We start from the raw sequence: 26,902 nt of genomic DNA, 5'->3' as shown, positions 1-26,902 counted from the left end.
CCAGTTTGGCAAAAAATGCAAAATGGAGAGCAGCTGAATAAAAAGCTAAATAACTCAAAAACCACAAATAATAAAAAATGAAAACCAATAGCAAATTGTCTCAGAATATCACTCTCTGCCTCATACTAAAAGGTAATTTAAAGGTGAACAACCCCTTCGTCTACTAGAAAGTCATAAAGACAGTAAAAACCCCAATAGGCTTCCTTTGCCTCCAATAAGCATTAATTATATCTTAGTTTGGATCAAGTACAAGGCAATTTTGTATTATTACAGAGAAAAACGAAATAATTTTTATGATTATGTGGATAATAGTCTATGGAAGACAGCCTTTCCATAATTCGTAGTTTTCTGGATAACGACTTTATGAATAATGGATCCCATATCTGTACCTACTGACTTAAGACTCCACGGAACTGAGCACAAGACTGGCTTACTGTTTTTATCTGTTTGGTATCTGTGACTGCTTTTCCTGAAATATATAAATCTGTGATTTCATGTTGGTGCACGAGTAGTTTCTTCTCCTTTAATTTGTTTCATCTTATTACATTCTTTAAGTTTTAGGGACATTGTGACATGAAGCCTAAAAACATGGATATTTCAGCTCACTCTTTTCTTGCCGACAGCTGAAAACGTTGCCTCTTATCTAGATCTGTGATAATGATGCTGATTGGCAGCTTAATGATGTACCTCATTGTGGCAGTTATACAAATATCCCCAGCCTACACAAATCCAAGCCTTTTTTTTTGCATTGTGTCTCTAGTTCTCTCACTCTCCATAAAACTTCATTCTTTTTTAAGTGAACACAACTGCAAGAATAATAATGTCTCCAGTAGGACAAGGCATGTTGTAAACAGCTTTAAATGTTTTTTGATGGTGTAAAGGGATTTAAAGATACTTGGTGTTCCTGCAGTGTGCATAAATATTTTTAAATGTGTCCTTACGATGCAATAACTGTGGGACAATTTCTAATCAATTATTTAGTAAGTGGTCAGAAAATGTTGACTATGCAAAATGTATATAGTAATCATAACAGTTTTTAGAAACTCTTCACCAATCAATTAACTTTTGTTAATAATAAGCTTACAGGTACAAAAAGTTGCTGTATCATTAATGAATTGTTCCATTCCAATCTCATCTTAAAGGGATACTGTCAAGGGAAAAAAAGTTTTTTTTCGAAACACATCAGTTAATAGTGCTGCTCCAGCAGAATTCAGCACTGAAATCTGTTTTACAAAAGAGCAAACAGATTTTTTTTTACATTTAATTTTGAAATCTGACATGGGGCTAGACATATTGTCAGTTTCCCTGCTGCCCCCAGTCATGTGACTTGTGCTCTGATAAACTTCATTCACTCTTTATTGCTGTACTACAAGTTGGAGTGATATCACCCCCCCCCTGCAGCTTAACAACAGAACAATGGGAAGGTAACCAGATAGCAGCTCCCTAACACAAGATAACAGCTGCCTGGTAGATTTAAGAACAACACTAAATGCTAAAATCCTGGTCCCACTACGACTCACATACAGTTACATTGAGTAGGAGAAACAACAGCCTATCAGAAGGCAGTTCCATCCTAAAGTTCTGGCTCTTTCTGAAAGCACATGACCAGGCAAAATGACCTGAGATGGCGCCTAGACACCAATATTACAACTAAAAAAATACACTTGCTGGTTCAGGAATTAAATTTTATACTGTAGAGTGAATTGTTTGCATTGGCAACAGTGTAATTTAGAAATAAAAACTACATCATAAAAATCATGACAGAATCCCTTTAACTAACCTTTTTAGTAGGCTTTTAGGATATCTAGAAGAACAAACAGGCATTATACCCAAATTTCACCCTTAATGACCTTCAGGCCGATTTCTCCTAAAATACTTCACCAGGCACCCACGGGGGCGACTTAAAGTTCAGAGCTCCACCACACTCAGCCTGTATTTTTCTTGAAGGCTGGGAAAAATGTATCTGCTCCGTTGCCCAGCTCTGTTTTCTGCACTCAGAGTTCATCTTTCGCTTGTAGAGAATAATGAGAATAAATAATGAGAATAAACACATTTTGCATTGTGTTTCAGATCTGTGTAGTCAGTCTCAATCATTAGAAATCAAATGTGCTATGTTTATCAGAGCAATAGCACGGTTTTAGCAGTTCCAGCATCAAGTGAGTCTTTATTGTCCTCTGTAGAGGTCTCTATAAACGGATTAATGTCATTACCATGGCTGCCAACATTTCTTGAATTATGCGCAGTAAATCTGTGTAGCTCGTTTCAGGTAACACCTAGGAAGTTAGGGACAGAAATGTGTAGCTGTTAAGGAACGATAGCAATACTTTTGCATAATAAGCATAAAAAAGGCTCATATTTTGTAATTGCATTGGTATTCCACTAAACCCTGCTATAGTCCTTGCATGATGTTGATATCTCACACAAATAGGTACAAAAAAAAATGTTAGTAGATGAAATTGTAGGACTCTGTCCAATTAGCAGTTTTAACAGTTGATAGTGGATCAATTTATTTCTTTTGCAGATGGCACCAATATGCCATATATATGATAAAAGACTAGATGAGAATTATTTTTATATTTATACCAGATTGAGTTTAAACTGGGCTTGAATTTTGCAGAGTAGATTAAAGAGAGGGAAAATATAACTTTATACATTTGTGAACCTGCAACAATGTGGCTTTGTATTCATTAAATTGAATAATGTCAAGCAGTTATGTGTAAAAGGCTGTGGGCGTACTCAATGGTAGTTCATTCTAAAAATATACTTAGTGCCAGGCTGTTGCAGCAAAGGTCTGTTATAAATAAAAAAGAGCTATAGATAAAAAGTATTGTTTTTCCAAGTAGTTTGGTTGTAAGGGCTGATGCTCTTGGTTTTTGTGCTGAGTGCATGCAGGGGATGAGAAGCAGATGGATAGTCCATAATCTATTTCAACACGCTGTTCCCCAGCATGCTCATTCTGGATTTAGGGTTCTGATTCATGTATTCACTGCTGGTTATGACCTGTTTTGTATCTGTAAATTCTTGTGAGCAAACATGCTGGGATATCTGGGCATTTAGCTGGATGACGATGCAATATGGCGACCGATGTTAAAGGGCAGATTTCACTAGGCCAATCAGCTGGATCTACTAGCCATACCCAATATAAGATGCAATCCTCTCCCACTTAATCTGCATAGGCCTGAATTATAATGTAATCATTGACCTGGGGGCAATGTTCCCTCTAATTTCTTCTTGGCCATGTGTGCAAAACAAATGTGTGGGCACTTTTTAAAATCGTATACAGACTTTTTTTTTTTTAAAAAAACAAACCTGATGTGAGCACCTCAAAATTCTGTGTTTTGTGTTCTTGCCTCAAAATTTGTGTAAGCGTGTACGGGCGCGGGCAGTAGTGATAAGCAATCCTGTCCCATTTCACTTTGCTAAAAAAATTTTTTGAAATTTTGCGAAAAGCATTAAAGTAAATGGGCATTTTTATGCACAACAATATTTGCACGTGCTTCAAGTTTTCTTGCTCCAAATGCATTAAAGGAGAAGGAAAGGTTAAAACTAAGTAAGCCTTATCAGAAAGGTCCATCTAAATATACCAGTAAACCCCAAAAGTAGCGCTGCTCTGAGTCCCCTGTCAAAAGAAACACTGCATTTCTTTCCTTCTATTGTGTACACATGGGCTTCTGTATCAGACTTCCTGTTTTCATCTTAAACCTCCTTGCCCTGGGCAAGAGCATGCTCAGTTTGCTCCTCTTCCCCCGCCCCCTCCCTTCTCTACTGTAATCTGAGCCCAGAGCAGGGAGAGACTCAGGCAGGAAGTGATGTCACACCATGTTAATGCTGCAGCTCCTATTCTAAACAAACAGAGAGTTTCTAGAGCTTTTTACTCAGGTATGGTAAAACATTCTACAGAATAAATATAGCATTCTAGCTTGCAGCTTATCTATTGGCAATAAAATACCTCTGTAGCTTTCCTTCTCCTTTAAAGCCATTGGGTGTTTTTTTATTATGGTGACTTTTTTTGTCCTAATGCATTAGTCAATGGCAGTTTTTTTCTCATTGTGACTTTTTTTTCTCCAAATGCATTTAAGCCAATGGGTTTTTTTATTATGGCGACTTTTTTGTCCTAATGCATTAAAGTCAATGGGCGTTTTTTTATGGTGACTTTTTTTTCCAAATGCATTAGGTTAGTGGCAGACGAGTAGATTAGTCGCCCAGCAGCAAGAATGGGAATCAGCGGCGAAATGGCCTTTGGATTTCCGTCTGCCACCAATCAATGGGTGTTTTTATGCTGCAAATTTTCATGAAAAAATTTGCACATGGCATAATTCGGAATTTTGCTGCAAAACTATGGCTGGCGAATAAATTCGCTCATCACTAGCAAGCAGCTTAGAGGAAACAATACATTTGGAATTATTAAGAATGCTAAGAAGTAGGTATAAGTTAGCCAGAGATTGAAAAAGAAAATAAGGAAGAAGTCACGCAGCAGTTTTTAGAGTTTATGTTTTCCTTCTGACTCACATTGGATTTTTATCCTTTAGGTACATAATACCGTTTTCATGGCCATACATACTGTAAATTTTATAGTATTATAGTAGTATATATTTGCAAATGTAAACATTATTGCACTGATATAACAGACTATCAAGGAGATTATGAAGGGGTAGCTGCAAAATTGGAGCCCTCAGAGCCCAATACATAGAGCCCTTACCCAGTGAAGTGTACAGGTGGTCAGTTCAGGTCTCCCAGTGCTACTGGATTGTCCCTATGGGGCTTTTGCACTGCGCACCTTGCTTTGTACATGAGCCCAGCTGTTGTGTTTTATAAACACTTTAAACTAAATCTAGAAGAGTTAAGTTTCCAGTGAATCAAGGTTTCATCTTTCTTCCAATGTTCAGAGACCCTCTTTTCTCTTGTTATCGGGTTGCTCGTCTCTCCAAACCCCCTCAGCAATTTCATACTTTTTATTCCTTTTTTCATTTCTGTGTGACAAAAGAAAAAAAAAAAAGAAACTGGGGAAAAGCATATTGGAAATAAAATACAACTTCATTAATATGATAATTATCTCCCTCTTGGTAGGAAAAACATGGCGTTACCCAGCAGAGAAGAGACAGACGAAAAGCATTTGAAGGAGGATGATGCTTTTAAAAGCTAAAGTTTATGTTTAATCTTTCTGGACCATTCAGGTTTCCCCTCCTGTGCAATCTCATGTTGAACTAGATTAACGTAATGACAGTGTTACATTTAAATACCATTAAATATTTAATTGATACCTTTTAAAACAAGCAATGTAGGTATTTTACAATGACACTGCTGTCTGTTAAGTAATAGCTTTCACTTTGATTGCAGTTGTTTCATTCATTGCCATTATTTGAAATGGTAAAAGTATTTGTTGCTTGAATTAAATGTAATAAGCCAAGCAGCAGAGTGTCTCTGTCGGTTACTGTATTCCTTAAATCAAGGTGTACCAAACCAAAGGCATCTCTTTCAGCTTGTGTTCTGGTGCATTACAAAGCAAACACTAGCTAAATAAGGTTCCACTGATTGATAGAATGGCCAGGCATATGCAGTAAAGACAATAGCACACCCATAAACAAGTTGTGAGTTCTGAGGATGTCCAAACCTTCATGAACCTGTAAAGCTGAGCTTATATGTCCCAGGGCACTATTTGGGAAGCAAAAGGCATGTCGGTTATGTGTGTGATTTTAATTTTATAGTAAGGATAATGTCATTGATAGACTACATCCTTAACCATGTACAAACAAAAGTAATGGAGATGTCCACATAAGATAATATGCAGTTTGGCATCAGCTCTTGTGAGTAAATGTAGAGACGCAGAGATCTGCAAGGTTACTGATTACAGTCTGCATTTGATTTCTGATTCTCTAGTCAAGGGAGCCAGTTTATGACCTGGCAGAATGAGCCATGAAAAGAGAAGCTAGCCTGTAGTTCGCCTTCCAAACAATCTTTTCATGTCAGTGGTTTTCAGATTGTTCACCTTAAATTAGGGATGCACAGAATCCAGGATTCAGTTCGGGATTCGGCCTTTTTCAGCAGGATTCGGCCGAATACTTCTGCCCGGCAGAAAACAAGGTAAAGTAAAAAATGTTTTTTCCTTCCCACCCCTAATTTGCATATGCAAATTCGGATTCAGTTTGGTATTCGGCCGAATCTTTCAGGAAGGATTTGGGGGTTCGGCCGAATCCAAAATAGTGGATTCGGTGCATCCCTACCCTTAAACAAAGACTTTTTTCAATTGCTTTCCATCTTTTATTTATTACCTTTTTCCCAAACTGTAAGTTTAAAATTTAATGTTCCTGTCTCTAGTGTCTCAGTCTGGCAGCTCAGTGATCCAGGAGCATCTGAACTGTTACAATTTGCTACATTTAGTTGATACAATTAGTTGATACATTTCTCAGCAGCATCTGTGGAATATTAGCAACTTATTGTATCAATTCTAACAGCTGTCTTTAATGAAAACTCAGGGATTCTGCTCAGCAGGTACAAAGATAACAAATGTATTAACTAATTTTATCAATGTAGAACAGTTAAAGAGTTGGTCACTAGTGATGTGTGGGCCGACCCGATACCCGGGGGACCCGCGAGTCGGGCGGGTTTGGGTCGACCTCGCAGTGCTCCTCGCCACCTTCAAATGCCGGCATCCGACTTCAGGGTTCCGGTTTTATAGTCTCCCATCTGCTCGTCCCGCCCCTTTTGTGACGTCATTGTGACATCATCGGCGGGGCGGGTCTATAAAAGGCGGGCGTGGGTAGTAGCAGGGCGGGTTAGGGTCGGGTGCGGGTCAGGGAAACTATCGGTGACCCCCTCTCCCTCCCAGATCTGCTTTAGAAGGTGAAAAATGAAACGTCACACTTTTAGATTTACAATATTAGAAAAACAGTCACATGTAGAAAGTAATTGTAAAAAGTCTTTATTTCTGGAGATCTATCTGAAACCATATGAACTGAAAAAAATGTTTGAAGGTGAGTAACCCCTTTAAGGGCAGTGGCACATGGGGAGATTATTTATGAGCAAGCGTGGCCAACAAGTCTCCCAAAAATGCCTCTCCATATGAAATAATTGAAATTGCTGGCGGTATGACCAACATATCACTAAGTCGCCTAACGTTGGCTCTGGAGGAGGTGGGCCACAAATATCTCTGTGTCCCACTGCCCTAAGAGCAAGTCTATAGAGAAAATGTATTGAAAATGTATTTTAATGAATATAAAGTTAGGTGAGATTGATATGTGTGTATGTTTATACAAATTATTTTTCTATGCATTTTAAAATGCTTTTTGGCCTGTGTATACAGTAAAGGGTTAACTTATTGACAGTACATACAGATATTTACAGAGTAGCCTGTTAACTTGCAGACTAGACATGTTAAATGATGATTCAGAGTTGTTGGCCTGTCTAAGAAGATTCATAGCACCGAGGTACTAATAAGTATTCACCTTTTATTCAATTCATGGCTCTAGAGTTCTAATTTATGGTTGATCTTTAGTCCTCCACATGTCAGTTCATTCAGGGGTGTGTTATTTGGAGGCATATTGCAGTAGGGATCTTGTCACACTTGAAAAATACAGAGTTAACCATTTCCTTACAGAGCAGATTTTCCACTACATCCTCAAGCCAGCCAGCCATAGTGGTGTTTTTCTGAATTCCAGCATATCCATCTATATTCCATCTATATTTACCTTACATTTGGCACATGCTATTGGGTCTGGGGCATTTGTCTCTGCTAATTATATCTAATCATATAGGTCATCTGGTCTAATTGTGTTGGTTGGGTTTTGGGATGTCCAATGTGTAGTTCAGGGAGGTCCATTCTGGGCTTTATCAACAAATATATAATGCCAAATGGGACATTCCAGTCTTAGTCCGTGTGCCTGCAAAACCTGTAGAGTATGCTAAAGAAAGGAATAAGAAATCCCGCTCTCTCAGCGCTGTACTGCAAATCCATTTTGGGACATGGGACTACATATTTCTTTTCAAAACTTCAGCTTTAATGTGCGCATTTTTCTGGTACAATGTAAAAAGCGGTGAGTGTCTGGGACTTATACGTTTCTTGCCGCACTCGGCACTTCAATATATGTAGTCCGTGTCCTGAAGTGGATTTGCAGTACAGCGCCAAGAGAGAGGGATTTCTTATTCCTGGATAGACTGCACTGGCAAGAGCTGCCGGCGTCCTGCAAGAGGCAGCGTCTGCACGGACAACATCGCTGGGTGAGCTCTGATGCGGTTCGCATCTTTTCTTTACTTTAAGACTTATGCTAAAGAAAGGACTGAAGATTTCCGGGAGACAGCTGTGCATTCTCCAGTTTAACTAAGGGCCAGTTTTATTAAGGGTCGAAGTGAAAATTCGAAATTCAAATTTTTTTGTCAAAACTCTATAATTCGAATTGTAAATTATTATTGAATCGATTGGAGTTTCAATTTGAATTCAAATTTGAATTTTGAGATTTATCAAAGAACTCAATATTCGACTATTACCCACCTTGCACCTGCCGAATTGCTGTATAAGTCAATGGGAGAGGTCCAGTGATCAATATATTGTTGCTTGCAGCCTTCCGAGAAAAAAACTCGAATTGAGTTTTTTTAAATTCGATTCGGGTTTTTCTAATTCGAATCAAATTCGATTCGAGTTTTTGGGTCTATTCAATTAGACCGAGCTGAGAAAATTCGATTTTATTTTGATTGGTCCAATTTTTAGTTCATGGGAGTTTTTAAAAACATGAATTCTAAATTCGACCCTTGATAAATGTGCTTCCAAGTGTCCCTGTGCCCACACACCTACAGGTTGTTGCAATGAGGTGTATCCATCTGAGTCCCTCTAACAGACAGCGACAGAGCTAATCTATCAACCCCTTTATGTCTATAATTGTTTTCCCAACCTAATACTTTTTAAATTTGAATATAACTCAAGAGGTAAATTAGGCTGAGTTCTCTTGAGTGTAGGGGGAATTGGTTAATTGTACTGGACAAATACAACAGAAAGGTTTCTGTTAATTTTTTTGGGAAGCCCATTGACTGACATTAAGCCTATGGAGCATGTTAACTTGTACACATAACTTTTCATCTAAAACTTCTGATCAAGAAAAAAGATTTTGCAGTTTATTATCATAAACATTGTTTGATTTAGAACCTGCATGATTCCAAGACTGGTCATCAATAAATCAATCCTTATTTACATTAGTAATATAATTTTTTGTAATATGCACCATAATGTAGTGATGCCCTGTTAAAGTTGTCAGCATAATAATGTTCATTCTGGCTAGAAAAAAAATCTGAATTCAGATAAGGAGCTGAGGTCCCCTGGGTTATATAACTAGTAGAGAAATGCAACTGTTTTTTCTTCTCAGGTGGCTTGACCCTAAGGTAAGGGAAAGTGCACCAAGATGTAGTTAGTTAAGTCAGTTTTTTTTATTAGTTAATTAAGTTTTTGTTTTGTGACCTATACAGATAATCTTGAGTAGTTTAATGATTGTCCCTTCCTTAAGCAACAAGAAATTGCACTTCATACTCTTTGGGGAAGTCACATTTTTGCACATCCACCAATTCATAAGTCAGTTGGGTATACTTTTGCAATTTGGCAAGTACTGCAGTAGAGATATAGGATCTGGTACTGAAAACCCATTATTCAGAAATCTCTGAATTATGGAAAGGCCATCTCCCATAGACTTCATTTTATCCAAATAATCCAAATTTTAAACAGTGACTTCGTTTTTCTCTGTAATAATTAAACAGTACCTTTATACTTAATCCAAAATAAGGTATAATTAATCATTTTTGAAGGCAAACCCAGCTTATTAGGTTTATTTAATTTTTACATGGTTTTCTAGTAGATTTAAGGTATGAAGATCCAAATTACAGAAAGATCCGCTATCCAGAAAACCCCAGGTCCCGATCATTCTGGATAACAGGTCCTATACCTGTACAAGAGAACAGGATTCTAACAGATTCTAACTTGTTGGATTTTGAGAGAGAAGGACAAATGCTGATGCATTATGAAAGGTGTTAGGAGAGGAAAAGATATAGGTAGAGGTGCCAGATGCTAATGTATTTGCAAGGAAGGGGGAGTAGTTGGTAAATTGAATAGGGAAGAAGAGAGGGCATATGCTAACTGGTTAGGGAGAGGAAATGGGTTATAGGGAACAGCTGGGTTGTTGGTGTATTGGAGTATTAGGGAAGAGAGTCATATACTAGTACAGTGGGCTGTGGCAAAGAGAGGGCAGGCAATGGGGTACTATCATTGGGTGGAAAGGAAGAGAGAGTACATTCAGATGTTAAGAGTAAAGAAAGGGCTATGGTATTGGTCTGGAGAACAAGAGGACAAATAATGATTTAGTGGGAAGGGACAAATAGAGGACAGATGTTAATGTATTGGGCAGGGGAAGAAAGGGAAACTATAAATACTGAGAAGGGGGAGAGGGCAAATGTAGATGTATTGGGTAGGGGAAAAAATTGCAGTTGCTGATACATTTGATAGGTGGGAGAGAGGTCAGATGTAGATGTTTTAATAGGGAGAAGATGGCAAAAAGTGATGCATTAGAATGAAAGAGAGAGAGAGCAGGTGCTGGCTATGCCATCTTTTTATTTTTGCCATTCTTTTCTTACATGAACTTTTTCCTTTTACTCCTTCCTTTTGTTCAGCCTGCCTCAGAACTTTTCTTAACCTCTTTGTGATGCTTCTTTCTTTCAACTGCTTCAAACTTCCCTACTTTATTACCTAATTATTTCAGCTTTCATTCATTCATTTGTCCTCTCCTTTCTTCTGCCTGTTATCTAGCAGTGCAACAGTCTAATAATTACTAATTTGTCCTCCTTTTTGGTCAGGGTGATGATAAGTCAGTGTGGATTAGCTAGGTCACATTAGCATAGCCTGCTTGAGATAGAGGTGTCTCTGCATGTCGGAGTGGGAAGACTTGTCCAAGCCTGAGGATATGTGATCAGTGTATTAGCATATTGCTCAGCTCACAGCTCTTGTATTAATTCCACTTCAACTCTCCTGCCTCTGCACCACTAAAGATTTAGCATTGTGTCGTTAACTCTTGCTGCAACAGAGCTGCTTTTTTTTGCCTGATGCAACTTTCCCCTTTGGGTACAGAGTGGTCTACACTTTTTCCATATTTCTAATCTACAGGGTATTAAATATTGGTCGGTGGAAAGGTCTGCAGCTATACTTAGTATCTGGGTCACACTTTATTTATCTAACATGCTGATTTTCAGGGGAATCTTATTTTACATTTGCTCTGTATCTTTCTGTGCTGAACCTTCTCACTAATGGAGACACGTAGCGAAGATACAACCTGCTCTTTTATTATTAGGATTTTGCCACACTGACAATAAAAACATATTCTTACTGTATATAGTATACTGTAATTTGTAACCAATATCTCGTGATGGGTGAAAAAATCCGGCAGGTGTGAATTCGGAAAAATCCGCTGCATCAAAAAAAAATTTGGTGCGCGTCACAATAGTTGCACGCATAAAAATTGTCGCATGTCAAAATTATTTAATGCATTTGAACAAAATAGGTGTGTGTATAAAAAATTGATGCGCGTCAAAATAATTTTGACGCCCATTGACTTCAATGCGTTTTGCAAATTTTTCACCATTTCACAAATTTCGAGAGAAACGCACTCATTTTTCGGCAAAGCGAACCAGGACAAATTCGCCCATCACTATTGATATCCCACTGGCTAAGGTTGAAGACAAACGAAGGAGTTTTAGGGCAGGGTAAGGGGTGGGATGTTCTATGAGTTTCAGTGCTATCTGTGCCCATAGAATTGTTATATCTTCATTTATCCTCATTATGTGCCACATAGCCTTTCTCTTGCTCAATCACTACCAGTTTTACTAGTATACTGATGTACAGCAAAGTCTAAAATCAGACTTTACAAAAGTGATCATAATCATAACAAGTGATGTTGTAACATTTTGCTAAGCAAGTACTGTATTGTCCCATAGCTTTAATTCCGGCCATGTTCCCAATTAGGCACTAAGCGTACATTCTAAACCACTCTTTTGAAAAGGATTATAGCTTAAAGAGATACTGTCATGGGAAAAAAAATTTTTTCAAAATGAATCAGTTAATAGTGCTGCTCCAGCAGAATTCTGCACTGAAATCCATTTCTCAAAAGAGCAAACAGATTTTTTTATATTCAATTTTGAAATCTGACATGGGGCTAGACATTTTGTCAATTTCCCAGCTGCCCCTGGTCATGTGACTTGTGCCTGCACTTTAGGAGAGAAATGCTTTTTGGCAGGCTGCTGTTTTTCCTTCTCAATGTAACTGAAGGAGTCTCAGTGGGACATGGGTTTTTACTATTGAGTGCTGTTCTTAGATCTACCAGGCAGCTGGTATCTTGTGTTAGGGAGCTGTTATCTGGTTACCTTCCCATTGTTCTTTTGTTTGGCTGCTGGGGGGGAAAAGGGAGGGGGTGATATCACTCCAACTTGCAGTACAGCAGTAAAGAGTGATTGAAGTTTATCAGAGCACAAGTCACATGACTTGGGGCAGCTGGGAAATTGACAATATGTCTAGCCCCATGTCAGATTTCAAAATTGAATGTAAAAAAATCTGTTTGCTCTTTTGAGAAATGGATTTTAGTGCAGAATTCTGCTGGCGCAGCACTATTATCTGATACATTTTGAAAAAAATGTTTTTTCCCATGACAGTATCCCTTTAAGACTAAGATTGGCAAGAGGGAATTGAGAGAAGATAGGGAGAACAGAACAATTGCCTGTTTAGAGAAGGCAGAACCTGCAAGCAGAACTATTAAATATGGGCACATCAGTAGCCAACAATTGGGTTGCCCATTAGACACTGATACTAATCATTGTTTGTAATCAATATTTCAGTAGTTGCACTGTATTTTCTAAATGGTCCATTATACTGTATTTGTATTGACACCTGCCAAGTTTCTCGCTCTGACACTAAAATAGCTAATCTTTGTTCTTTTACAAGCTGACACTTTAGACTAGAGTATACCATCTCAGGACTGCTCATTTCTATGTTATGTGCTCAGAATGGGCTCTAAGCAGGCAGTTCCTCTGACTGTTCCAAAGCACTTAGCCCTCTGAGAGACCTTCAATTCGTGTTCAGTTAGCTGCTTGCCTTTAAAACTAAACAAGTTCGCTAAAAAAATCTCATTTACAGACTGACATGTTAATGTAGCTGAACTTCCCATCAGATCACTCTGTTTCATAACAAGCCCCGAATGCTCCAGTATGGTCCACTTGCCTACCAAATGAGTTCTTGGTAATTAGCATTGTGATTCAATAGCAGATGTTGGGGTAATGGATTCAATTAAGGAGCTGTTATTTATATAGGGACATACTACTTTACAGGCACAATGTATTACTGGTGTTAAGCTCTAGCAGCCATAAGTTGTTGCCAGATTCCAAAATGGAATAAATTAACTTTGTTTCAATTTAACTGAGTGTCAAACCCAAAGGCTGGAGCTTGCAAACTTGTGATATCAAGTTCCAAAAACTTGACTTTCCAATGGAAAAAATAGTAGCCATATAAACTGCATATATATATATATATATATATATATATATATATATATATATATATATATATATATATCTACTGAACATATATATCTAGATCTATATAAATAAGTAACCCAAAGTAAGAAATGAATTCTGCCAGAAATGTCGTCTATATTGCTTTGCCATTGTATATTCCTTGTATGTACAGCCCTGTTATTTCAAAGCTCGTTACAGTTGTGTTATTGACCTGACCTTGAGTAAATGCTACTAAACTTTAATACCTGCTCTGTAGACACATTATTATTATCTCCTCACAGCTACAAGTAGTAGAAATTGTGACAAAGAGGTTGTCCTTACTTGTCCTTCTTAAGCCATTTTGAAATGTTATTAATAATATACTCTGAAGTTCATTGAGATTGGCTAGTTGGAGGCTATTCCATTCTTCAAACTGTGTTATTACTGGGGACTGGCTTACCATCTCTCTTTTTTTGTGTATCTGTTGCTGTAACCCAAAATGAGAGGTACTATTATTTGCATAATACTTTCCACATATTGGAGAGGATTGTAACTCAAGAAACCACAATGGTTCATCAGCAATGTCTATGAATGTAGAAGCATATACAGTATTCATCTAAATAGACATTATAATATTTGTTCACCAATCCTTAAAAATGGGAAATTCAAAATTGAGTTCCATCTTTTTTGTATTTCATGGGCATATTATCTTATCTTACTTATCTTAAACTTATCATATTATCTTAAACTATCTGAAACCAACTGAACTGAAAAAAGTGTTGAAAGGTGAACCATCCCATTAATGAAGCTCTGGGATTCTGCTCAGCAGGGACAAAGATAAGAAATGTATCAACTAAATGAGAATCAGTGACCCCCCCCCCCCAGAGCTTCTAGGAAACTTAAGGATCAGGCCACACTGGGCATTTTGGGGAGATTTGGTCGCCTGGCGACTAATCGCCTCGTTTTGGTGGCGACCAATTTCCCCAAATGCATTCCGGCTAAAATGAAAAAACGCTGGCCCTAATCACAAGCGGAGATTCGTTTTCCCAAGTCGCCCGAAGTTGTGAATCGCCACATGTGATTAGCCACAGCGTTTTTTTTTTCATTTTAGCCGGCGCAGAGTGGGCCTGACCCGTACACTTCAATATTAGAAAAACAGTCACATATAGAAAGAAAAAATAATTGGAAAAAGTCTTTATTTCTGGAGATCTACCTGAAACCAACTCAACTGAAAAAGAGTGTTTGAAGGGGAACAACCCCTTTAACACCAGTCCTAATTATGTGTCATTTCTTTGCCAAACTTCTAAGGGAGATAGAGTTGTCTAAAAGATGGGTTATGGTATAGCTGCTTCAGTCTATGAGCAAAAGCTAGCATGTCTTAGGGTAAGGTCACACCTGGAGATTCGGGGAGATTTAGTCGCCCGACGACTAATCGCCTCTTCTTTGGGGCGACTAATCTCCCCGAACGGCTTCCGCCTGTTATAATGAAAAAATGCCTGCCGCATGGCACTGGCGGCGATTTGTTTTCCGAAGTTGCCTCACGAGGAAACTTCGGGTGACTTTGGAAATGAAGCGCCGTGTGCAATGCTGATTGCCGTGTGTGTTTGTTGTGTAGATGTGTGTAATTATAATAGACTTAGACAGATAAATAAGAAATTGTGTTCATGTATGGTGTTCTTTTAACAGTGCTATTTAGGCGTGCCGGCTGACTTCTTATGTAGGAGAAATCTAACCAGATAGTTTGCACAGCTTTTCAGCTGCTCTCTGGCCGTTCAGTAACATAACCTGATAACTATTAATATTGGAAACAGTTTCTCCGTATTGGTTGCCCTGCAGGCAGCAACAATAGTGCTGTCGTAAATAATGTTTTATTTGCTATTTTTTTAACCCAACTGGACTATGAAAGTAAATTAGTGTAAAAAAAGAAGTGCACTAAACCCTACAATTCAGAAACACTGTTGAGATCATTACACATTTGTTAATGATTTGTATGTGATAAATACAATTTGTCACCTACCTAAGGAGCATTATTTTATAGCAAAAAAAAAAATATGGGTTTAAAAACATTGTAGGGCAGTTTAACCTCAGTCTGAGGTTTTGGCTTTTTTATTATTTATCTGTGTTTTAAATTGGACAGTTGCATAAAATTCAGTTAAGTTTTACTTATCTATTTTACATCATATACTTTAGCTGATCCATTGCCTTCCACAGCCTTCAGGTGTGTTTGCTAATAGGCATGGGATTAGCCCTTTACAACATGGGTGCCCAAAAGGTAGGTCGGGATCTACCAGTAGACCTTTAGCTGGTGATCAGTAGATCTCAAGACAATGTCAACAAACAGCTTGTCTAAATCACCCTCCTGTTTCATGCTTTTCATTCACATATTTATTATGTTAATGTTACATATTGTTTCTTAAATAAAGTAATATACAGTAAATTCTCTCATACATCAATATATTTAAGTAATATTTTCCATGTAACAGAATGCTAACAATGCTATTATGGAAAATTAGTAAAACACGAATTTCCACGCCGGCAAAATTGACACCGATGACAATTTGACGTGCACCTATTTTGTCCAATATGAATGAAAGTCAATGTACGCATGTTCAATTATCGCCGGCATCAAAAATGTATTTTCCGAAAAAAAAACGGAAATTCAACACGAATTTGCACCTGGCGAATGAATTCGCCCATCACTAATGTAGATCATAAAAGGACAACCTCTCTAAAAGTAGACACTGCATTAGCAAAGTATAGGCACTGCTTTAGAGCATACTGTACTTAAAATGAATTTCAGCAAATAAAAGCATTTCTGCACTGATCATCCAATCAATTTGATTGATTGTAAATTCAAGAAAGAGAAAGCTAGTGGGAGATGGAAGATAAACTGACTTTTTATGGCTTAAAAATCGGTTTCATTCTTTCCTGTGAGAGAAACCACATGGACTAAAATTGTTTTGCTCACTGTCCTCATAGGAGACAATAAAAGTCTATTTCTGTAACTGAAACAAATAGCTCCAAGGTCCTTGTGTTCCCTAATCATTAGAGTTACAGTTCTTCTGATCATGTCCTTGGTAGATATATAGGTAACGTGTTAAGCGCAGGTGGTTGTTGGCGTTTTATAGTCCCCTGTCGTTCATTAGGTTTTGCTAACCTTCCAGAGAAAAGAACTTGTCATGGGAAAATGAATAAGTAATGGATTCACTAGGGTCTGTCTGAGAATGCATTCTTTTGTCTGTCCTACCCTATAGGGGGCAATTTGTTATATCTAGCATGCTTATCTTCACTAATATAATTGCTGTGGAATAGTTGTAATTGTGACATTACCCTAAGCAATTTAGCAGAGAGGGAGAGATAACAATAGCAAAATGCTAATCTGTAAAAAAAAAAAAACAGCATAAAGAGTCGAGAAGGAAATTTTTGCAAAAAAAAATGAGAACATGCCTCAAAATGAGAACATGCCTTAAACATCTGAAATATTATTCAAGGTTAAATATAATAAATGAATAATAATTGATAATGGTGACATTTGTACAGAATACTGCTCCCATGCATGCTTGCTAGCCTTTGTAATTCTGGAACAATGGATGACCAGTCCAAAAGTATCCATAATGAACACCCATCACATTAAGGGGCACATTTATTATTGGTCGAATATCGAGGGCTAATTAACCCTCGATATTAGAACCTCGAAGTAAAATCCTTCGAACGATTCAAAGGATTTTAATCGATCGAACGATTTTCCTTCGATCAAAAAAAGCAAGGAGAGCTTATGGGGACCTTCCCCATAGGCTAAACGGTAGGTTTTAGGTGGTGAAGTAAGTAGTCGAAGTTTTTTTTAAAGAGACAGTACTTCGACTATCGAATGGTCGAATAGTCGAACGATTTTTAGTTCGAATTGTTCGATTCAAGTCGTAGTCGAAGTAGCCAAAAAAAAAAAAAAGATTCGAAATTCTAATCCTTCACTCGAGCTTAGTAAATGTGCCCCCATGTTTTAAAATGAAAAATCTTGATATTGCTGACATTTATGTCATTGTTGGCAACAAAGTAAGCCACTGTCATTTACATATAGAATGACAGTGTCCAGGTGTTGGTGTTCAGTTCTATTCTGTTTATGCTGTTGTCATACTGAGTCACTTTCCAGTGCTGATTTAGTGGCCTTGCTAAAGTTGTCACACCCCCAATGCTTTAGTGGAGGTACAAGGAGTGTTAGTAACGATGTCCTGGCTAATCATTCTTAGGAAGCAACTAGCACAATGGGCATGTCATTGTATAAAAAAAATTAGGAGTGTTTGGTATTGGTATCAGTACCAAATGGTATGGAGGTAATATAGGTTTATGGTGGACCTAAGAAAGGGAAAATAGGTATTTTCCCATGGTGATTGATTCTCTGGCAGACCAGTCTGAAAGCAAGCATCTCATTGGTGTTTGGGTTGAGTTACTTTACTACTGAAAATATGCCTGGTGCACTACTGAAAGACAAAGAATCCTGGATCCTTAAAATGAAATCATGGTATTGGTTAAAACAAGTGTTTTATCCAGCTGTATGCCAGCTAATTGCTGCACATTGTATTTCTCTTTGCCTTAGTGCTAAACCAAGTTTCACTTTATCATCTTATAAGTTATTTATGAATGTATTTTTGAGTTCTGCGTGTAGTTTTATGTTCATCCAGTTTATATCTATTGACCACAGCTTTCCTTAAATGGGATCTTTATTTCTCTGCTTCACAGTGTGCCGAGGAATGCTCTGTGGATTTGGCGCAGTATGTGAAAAGAGCAGCACGGACCCCTCTCAAGCAGCGTGCATCTGCAAGAAAACCGCCTGCCCCTCCATTGTCGCCCCTGTGTGTGGTTCCGACTATTCTACTTACAGCAACGAGTGTGAACTGGAGAGAGCCCAGTGCAACCAGCAGAGGAGAATCAAAGTCATCAGCAAGGGGCCATGCGGTAAGGACACCAAAGAGATGTGCTTGGGAACACTGCAGAACCCAGAGTTACAGCCAAAGCTGGCCAGTTGTACTTCATCTGTAATGTTCACCGGCTCTGCTTCACTACAGCTCCCAGAAGATGTATAATGCACTCAATATAGTAGCTGGATCTGATGTCTGATACATTCTTCCGTCACCAAAAAACTATTAAACATGGCATCCCCCCCTTGTTTTTACATTTCCCTGATGAGATATCTAATAAATGGCCTCTTTCCTTTCTTTATTATACTGCTCCCTGGCCATACGTATACTATAATGTGCAATCTTTTTCCTTTATTTCTAATGCAATGCCTTAGTCAGAGTTATAACACAAAGACTTTTTTTCTCGTCGGCTTTGCAGTGGTCTCTGAAGAAATCCACAAAGCACCGACTGAATGCATTCCCGAAAGCAAATGTATAACATATGGCTTCACATTGTTGCCATACAGATTCCTGTTTTGCTATATAAAATAGGACCCTTTACAATTATACCCACATAACTTTAGCTGCATATTCACAAACTAGTCTGTCTCTACCTTTTAGCTCCAAGATTCTATAGCAGAGCAGTCACCCTGCTGGGAAACACAAAACATGGCTCCCCGTTCCTCCCCACACTCCCTAAAGAGCTGCTTTATGCACAATTCCTACTCCATACAGCTGCCTGACCAGATAAATAATGTTTATCTTTTGTCCCTGCTGTATTCAAGCTCACACAATCCCTACAGTGTTTTGTCTTTCATTATTGAGGAAGTATAGAACATTATGATAACTTCTAATGACCAACATAAACATGTTGGAACAGATAAAACACAGCGGCTGGCAAACCTTTACTGCAAGCATTGCCTTTTTTCTATAAAACACAGGTATGGATAGAGGATAGTCCTATGGGGACACTCATAGTGGGCTATCATGATTTCTGCCTCACTGCCACTTGTTCAGAGTTTTTGTTGCATAAGCTTTCAAGCAACTGTACATACACTTTTACATATGCTGTTTATGGAGTCTAGGAAACTTAGGCTGTAGGATGTCTGTTTATTTAATAAGGGCCCCCAGAGTCCTGTAAGCTGTTTTTTGGCACTATTCAACATTTATTTATATACCCAACATACAGTCATGTTTTCTTTTCAGACCTAAATTGATGGTATGCTGGATATACTGGAGCATCATCTTATTAAATTGACTTTATACTGGCAAATTATTATTTTAGAAAAGGAATAATGTTTTGCAGGCATTCAGACAGTTATTCCAATGCATTAGAGCCAGTTGGCTATAGGTAAAGCCAAGCAATTATTTCAGTATTTTTGCTGTCAATTTATTCAAAGGATTGAAGAAGACACTCATGTTATCCATCTTAGCCAATCCCTACTCAAAGTTAAAATCACACATTTACAGACAAATAAAACATTCAAAGGCATCAAGATCCTTTGTTCACAGTAACTCCGGATCTTGGAGCTTCTTCAGCCATCTTTTGGGTGCCAGTGACATTTCACATGCTCTCTGTGCTCCGGGTTGGTGCTGAGAAGCTTTTTTTTGGGTTTGGGGTTATCCAAAACATCAATTTTGGAGAAAGTGATGTTACATCTGTCATAGAAGCTTATGGTACAGGGTTGATTATTCTGATGCACAGTACATCGCTTTCTATTCCATGTACCATTAATCTAAGCATTCATATCAAGTTTGTATAATGTGGGCTAGTTTTTCATAGAATCAATTAAAGGTTATCATAAACTCTATCCAGTTAGTGATATAATTAGAAGATCATGAAATGAAGGAAGTTCTTTTTCTATGATCCATACTCATGTCACCGTAACCAAGCACATACCCATTAGACAGAGCCTGTTCAATCCATTTGTGTACCGTGCTAAGCAAATTCTGTTTAACAGCAATTACATTGACAAGGTGCATTTTGAATCATAGAATCGAAACTTCTCCCCCAAGTACTCTTGCTGCACCCCCCCCTCCTTACTGCCGGTACTGAGTGAGGCTAATGGGGCTGTGTTGTCAGGCTGCATGCAGCTTCAGGGAGTTAGGCGCTGTGTAAACGAGACCCTGTCCCCTTTCTCTCCAAGTAAATTAACTTGACCTTTTTCTTTCATGCTGCTCAAGCTGAATCATGCTGCCCACCACTCCCTCCCGATCGTGAAATGAGCCTGAATGTAATTGCTGAAAGGGGAGCTACTGTATCTTCATATTCACTCCTTTAGGGTGGTGGCACACGTGAAGATTCAGGGGAGACTGGTGGCCGTTGACAAATCTTCTCTTCTTCGGGCGACTAATCTCCCCGAAATGCCTCCCCCTGCCAAGAATACAAATCGCTGGCAGAATGGCATACATTTCCGAAGTTGCCTCATGAGGAAACATCGGGCAACTTCGGAAATCCGAAGAGATTAGTATGCCATCCCGCTGGCGTTCGTATTCTTGCCAGTGGGAAGGCATTTCGGAGAGATTAATCACCTGAAGAAAAGATTTTATCGCTGGGCGACCAATCTCCCCTGAATCTTCACCTGTGCCACCACCCTTAGAAGCACATTTATCAAGGGTTGAATTTCAAATTCATGTGAGTTTTTTTGGGTTTTTTTATAAATTCTAAATACGACTAGTTGAAATTTATTAATAAAATCAAATTTTTCCAACTCAGAAGAATTTAAACAAACCGAATTCAATCGATCAAACTCGATTCTCTGAAGAAAACTCAAATGTCAGGTAGGCTGCAAACATCACCAAATTGATCCCTGGACCTCCCACATTGACTTAAACAGTAATTCAGCAGGTTTTAGGTGGCGAATAGTCTAATTCAAATTTTTAATGGGCCAGAGTATGATAAATCTTGAAATTTTATTAAAAAAAACTCGAATTGAGTTTGGATAACCCCCTAGTTTTGACCATAAAAAAAATTAATTCAATTCGACCCTTAATAAATCTGCCTTTTAGTGTTTATAAATTGACTGAAATACAACATAAAGGCCGTGGGGGTTATTTTTTAAACACTGGGCAAATTTACACCTGAGCAGTAACCCATGGCAACCAATCAGATCATTATTTTCAGTGTTCAACCTACAGCTGTCTGAAAAAAGCTAATCACTGATTGTTTGCTATGGGTCACTGCCTAGGTGCAAATTTTCACAGTGTTTATAAATGAGCCCCAGTATGTTTGAAAGATTATAATCCAGGAAAGCAGTTTAGGGATAGATGTTTAGTATCGATTTGGAAAAAACGCATCGCCGCGTGTGCATTAGCACAGGCGACTTTTCATTGTAGCCTATGGGGAAAAACACTGAGGCAGTTCGGGGACATAGTTGCTCAAAAGATGAGGCGATTAGTCGACTGGCGACAAAATCTCCCCGAATCGCCTTGTGTGGCCTTACCCTAAGGGTCAGGGCACACAGGCAGTCGTCCGGAGACAAATCTCCTCTTCTTTGGGGCGACTAATAATCCCGAACTGCCTCCCCTGCCTTCTCGCCGGCTAAAATGTAAATCTCTGATGGGAAGGCACTGATTCGTTTTCCAAAGTTGCCCGAAGTTGCCTCACGAGGCAACTAATCTCCCTGAATCTGCCTGTGTGCCCTGACCCTTAAAGTAAGGGACAGAGATTAGGTTTGTTTGCTTTTCCGGAAAAAGTACAGATCTGCCTGCCTCTGCTATATTTATACATTGAGATCAAGTATAATATTTACTGGCAATCCTAGTGTAGATATCTCATGGCTATTACACTTGGTTTTGTTTTACAGCACGAGAGGGAGGGGGTTTGCTTTCATGCGCTACCAGACGGTGACACCGTATAAATCTTAACATACATATTTTACTAACAGGAGAATGTAGTAAATAGCATTGCTGTAGAATAAAAGAGAAACCAATATATAATAGTTGTGTTTTTTTAGTCTATATTTGTTGTTTCTTTTAAAGGACAATGAACCTACATCATATTGAACTGATAAATATGTTTCATGGCTAGGGCTGCTTTACATTTTCCTAGGTACAGCAGGTTTTTGCAAAACTATCCTTCACAACTACTTACCCGTTTCCAAAATTGGGGCAAATACACTAAAGGGCGAATCTTCACCAGCAAACGGTCCGCCACACTTTGCTCCACTTCGGCATGCGTAAATTCGTTACCAATATGCTAATTCACAAAAATGCAAAGTTGCGTCTCAACAGCCAAACGCTGGCAAAGTTTCGCTAGAGTTAATTTATCAGCTTGAGTAATCTTTCGCTAACGTTCAATTCTGCCTAGCGAAGCTTCGTTAGTACACTTTCACTTAAGTCAATTTGAATAGGGCGAGTATATATAGGTCATATATATGTCTTTATTATAGATGTTGGTTAAATTGCTTGAAGTGTCTACTTATTATGACAAATTTCCAAGGAAGAATAATAAAGAGATCCTCTAATTCCCTAGACATGAGCCCACCCTAAAACAAATGTGGCATGCCGCTCAAATGGTTAAAAAAAATTGTTGGAGGCAATCCCGCTTTAAAAAATGAAAAAACGCCAGCGTTTTTTTTACAACTTTTATGAATTTCCAGCATACAGGATATGATGTCACTCACATAAGATTGAGGAGGATGTAGCTTCATCTTAGAAGTTTGCCAGGTCTAAGGTGGCGAAGGAAACTCTGGCGAAAGAGGTGACGTTCTGTAAAATTGGCATTTTTGCGGACTAACGACTTTTAGCCTGAGTGAAAATTCTCCTGGCGATAGGGCACTAGCGAATTGTCTACCCCTGTTAGTAAATTGACGATGTCCCTGCGGATAGGGATGCCACCCGGCCGGTATTTTACCGGCGTGGCCGGTAAAACACCTGCCAAGGCCGGGGCCGGTATTACAAATTTACCGGCAATGCAGTTGCCGGTAATTTGTAACACCCTTTAAAAAAAGCGTCGGCCTGCCCCCAATTCGCGCCGAACTTACCTTTTTTTGCAGTGTTCTTGACATCGGGTCGATGTTGCTGCGCCCCTTTCGCGGCACGCTGCGTAGCCCCGCCCACTTATGCATCATGACCCACCCCCTTTTTGTGCCCGCCCCCCATCGGCCGGTAATTTTTTACAGTAAAGGTGGCAACCCTACCTGCGGATGAGATTTCTGGCAAATTTTCGCTAGTGACTGCCCCCTTTAGTAAATCTTCCTCATTGTGCTGCCTGAGGGTACAGGTTGCTAATTTACATGCAGGAAACAGTATGGCATTAATGTGCCATGTGACATGGATATAATATAAGAAATATATATTTAGATGGTAATTGAGGCTGAAAAAGTCATATGGTATGGTTTTTTTAAACTCCTCTATAACTTTCACTAGAAGAAGGAAACCCTGCCCCATTCCCATGAGAGGTTTCAACAAAGACACTCACAGGTGAAAATGGCAGGAATTCCAAAGGCAGATAGCCTGGTGATTGCTAGGAAAACTCTGAGTTCTCTAGGTGCTTATCAGTGGCAGCCAGTGCTGTACAGATTCTGAGTAAGATCAGAAACCTATTTACAGATATTGTTGATAAAAGTCTTACTTTACAATGGCTGCCATCAGGCAGGAAACATAAGAAGGCCTTGTCCATCTGTCACTAGTCCTAATGCTAATGAATGTAAATTCCCCCGTCTGTCAGGCAGACCTTGCCACCAAAATCACAGTGGACAGGGGCGTATTGTGTGCCATCATTTTTCTCCACATGGGAAAAGACTGCTTTTACAATGAAGAACTTCCTATGATCATTATAAAAACCTCCATTCCTCCAATCTTAGTGAACATTATTTTTTCATTTGTGCCATCCTTGGTTTGTTAAAGACATTAGTGTATTTCATTTTTATATATTTGTATATGTTGAGTACACCCCCCTTCCCCTTTTGTTTTATTTCATTTTACTGTAAATCTGGCTGTTTTTTCCTCTGAATTTGTCCAGTTATTCTGTGGGAGATGTTTGCCCAGATTTGCAGCATCTTCTCAAGATGTGGTCCAACCAAAGATTTATACACACATACAGGAGATACAAACATGATATACAAAAAAAGTGACTTTAACACATTTCCCTGATTTTACATTTTCCCGGATTTTACATAATTTTTTCCTGGTCCCCTGAAAAAACTTAAAATGGGGGTTCTACTGTAACCATGTTTCTAGAATCCATGCAATAGTGTAGGATAGGAAGGAGCTGACGATCCGCAGACTTTGCTGCAAAATTCCTTTATTACCACAACATGTTTCGGATCATCATGGATCCTTTTTCACATCCATGATGATCCGAAACATGTTGTGGTAATAAAGGAATTTTGCAGCAAAGTCTGCGGATCGTCAGCTCTTTCCTATCCTACACTATTGCATGAGTATAAGTTTGGCCTGGCTGGTGTGGCCTTAATAGGAGAGTGAGCATCAATACGGGTGGAGATCGTTTGAACAAAACTCCCTTTTTGTTTCTAGAATCCATCCCTGTGTTAATGCATGAGACATGAAGCAATATTTACAGAGACTCTGCTGCACCAGAATACAGTATATGGGCCACCAAATAGACCATCTGTTTTATGTAGGTTAAAGCTAGTTGGGTGGCCCTATAGTTGTCTTTAATAAAAAATATAAGAAACAGTTTTTGTGCTCTTTTCTTTCAGGTACCAAGGACCCATGCTCAACAGTGTCTTGTAGCTATGGCAGTACCTGTGTCCGCTCAACAGATGGCCAGACAGCAAAGTGTATTTGTCCTGCCACCTGCATAGGGGTCCCAGAAAATGTTGTTTGCGGCAGTGATGGCAAAGACTACAACAATGAGTGTCTTCTTAACAAACAGGCTTGCGACAATCAGGAAAATCTTTACAAGAAGTTCGATGGGCCTTGCGGTAAGTAAAATAACTAACCAGACTCCTTGCAAAACCATTGAATAGCCATTTATATCCTAGCAACATTCAAGCAAATTAGATTTGCTTAACTGTGTGCATCTAGAAGTTTAGCTAGCCTGCACGTTATGCTTCAGTGCTCGACAGAAGTGTCACATTTACTAACATTATAAATGGATACTGTCATGGGAAAACGTGTTTTTTTTCAAAACGCATCAGTTAATAGTGCTGCTCCAGCAGAATTCTGCATTGAAATCCATTTCTCATAAGAGCAAACAGATTTTTTTATATTCAATTTTGAAATCTGACATGGGGCTAAACATATTGTCAATTTCCCAGCTGCCTCCAGTCATGTGACTTGTGCTCTGATAAACTTCAATCACTTTTTACTGCTGTACTGCAGTGATATCACCCCGCCCCCCCAGCAGCCTAACAACAGAACAATGGAAAGGTAACGCGATCCGACCGCCCGTTTGCGAACGCTAGGATCCCTAGGGCCCACGATCGGATCAGCCCGATATTTCCCAACCCATGGTGGGCATATCGGAGGGAAATCCGCTCGTTTGGCGACATCACCAAACGAGCGAATCTATCCATGTATGGCCACCTTAACACAAGATAACAGCTCCCTGGCAGATCTAAGAACAGCACTTAATAGTAAAAGCCAAGTCCCCCTGAGACTGATTCAGTTACATTAAGTAGGAGAAATAACAGCCTGCCAGAAAGTAATTCCATCCTAAAGTGCACAAGTCACATGACTGGGACAGCTGGGAAACTGACAAAATGTCTAGCCCCATGTCAGATTTCAAAATTGAATATAAAAAAAATCTGTTTGCTCTTTTGAGAAATGGATTTCAGTGCAGAATTCTGCTGGAGCATCACTATTAACTGATGTGTTTTGGAAAAAACATGTTTTCCCATGACAGTGTCACTTTAAGGAGCAGATCTTTCAAGGGTCGAATTTCGAATTTGAAAAACTTTGAAATTCAAATTCTAAAAGACCAACCGAAATTAAATCAAAGGTTCTTTTTTGGCGAATAGGTCAGTTTTCGATCGAATTTGAATTGTACGAATCGATGGAATAGCGCATTCGAATCGTACGATTCAAAGTTTTTCCAAAAAAACCCTTTGATTTTTCAAAGTCCACCAATTGACTCCAAATATGTTCTAGGCAGTCCCCCATAGGCTAAAACAGCAATTTATCAGGTTTTAGATGGCGAATGGTCGAAGTCTAATTTTTAAAGAGACAGTATAAATTTTCAAATTTTTTTCAAATTCGAATTTGGACTATTCCCTACTCGAAGTACACAAAAATTAGCTCGAAATTTTAATTTTTTTAATTTGAATTTTCACTTCAACCTTTGATGAATCTGCCCCTAAGGGTCAGATTTATTAAGGGTCCAATAGTAAATTTGACTTTTCGAATTCTTTTTAGGGGGCATATTTATCAAGGGTTCGAACAGTAAATTCGAATTCGATTTATTACACCTCCACCATGGAAACAGTCCTAATTCGAAAATTCGCCACCTAAAACCTGCTGAGTTAATTTACAAGTCAATGGCAGAGGTCCGTTGAGCCATTTGGAGATGTTATCCTGACATTCAAGATTTTTTTTAT

At 38.7% G+C, this 26,902-nt stretch overlaps 1 protein-coding gene across 5 annotated transcripts in view; it reads left to right on the top strand.

The window, feature by feature from the left end:
• The window catches only part of LOC108697619 (agrin), a 271,432-nt gene that overhangs the window by 151,746 nt on the left and 92,784 nt on the right, over nucleotides 1-26,902 (top strand). For all 5 annotated transcript variants that reach the window (XM_041571408.1, XM_041571406.1, XM_041571407.1 and 2 more), the window contains 2 exons: nucleotides 18,241-18,456; nucleotides 25,064-25,288. In XM_041571408.1, the coding sequence (XP_041427342.1) occupies nucleotides 18,241-18,456; nucleotides 25,064-25,288 (441 nt within the window). The remainder of the gene's footprint in view (nucleotides 1-18,240; nucleotides 18,457-25,063; nucleotides 25,289-26,902) is intronic.

Source organism: Xenopus laevis, chromosome 7S (assembly GCF_017654675.1).
Source record: "Xenopus laevis strain J_2021 chromosome 7S, Xenopus_laevis_v10.1, whole genome shotgun sequence".
Taxonomy (NCBI): Eukaryota; Metazoa; Chordata; class Amphibia; order Anura; family Pipidae; genus Xenopus; species Xenopus laevis.
The sequence above is the reverse complement of the archived record's forward strand: the minus strand, read 5'-3'. Positions and strand labels throughout refer to the sequence as shown.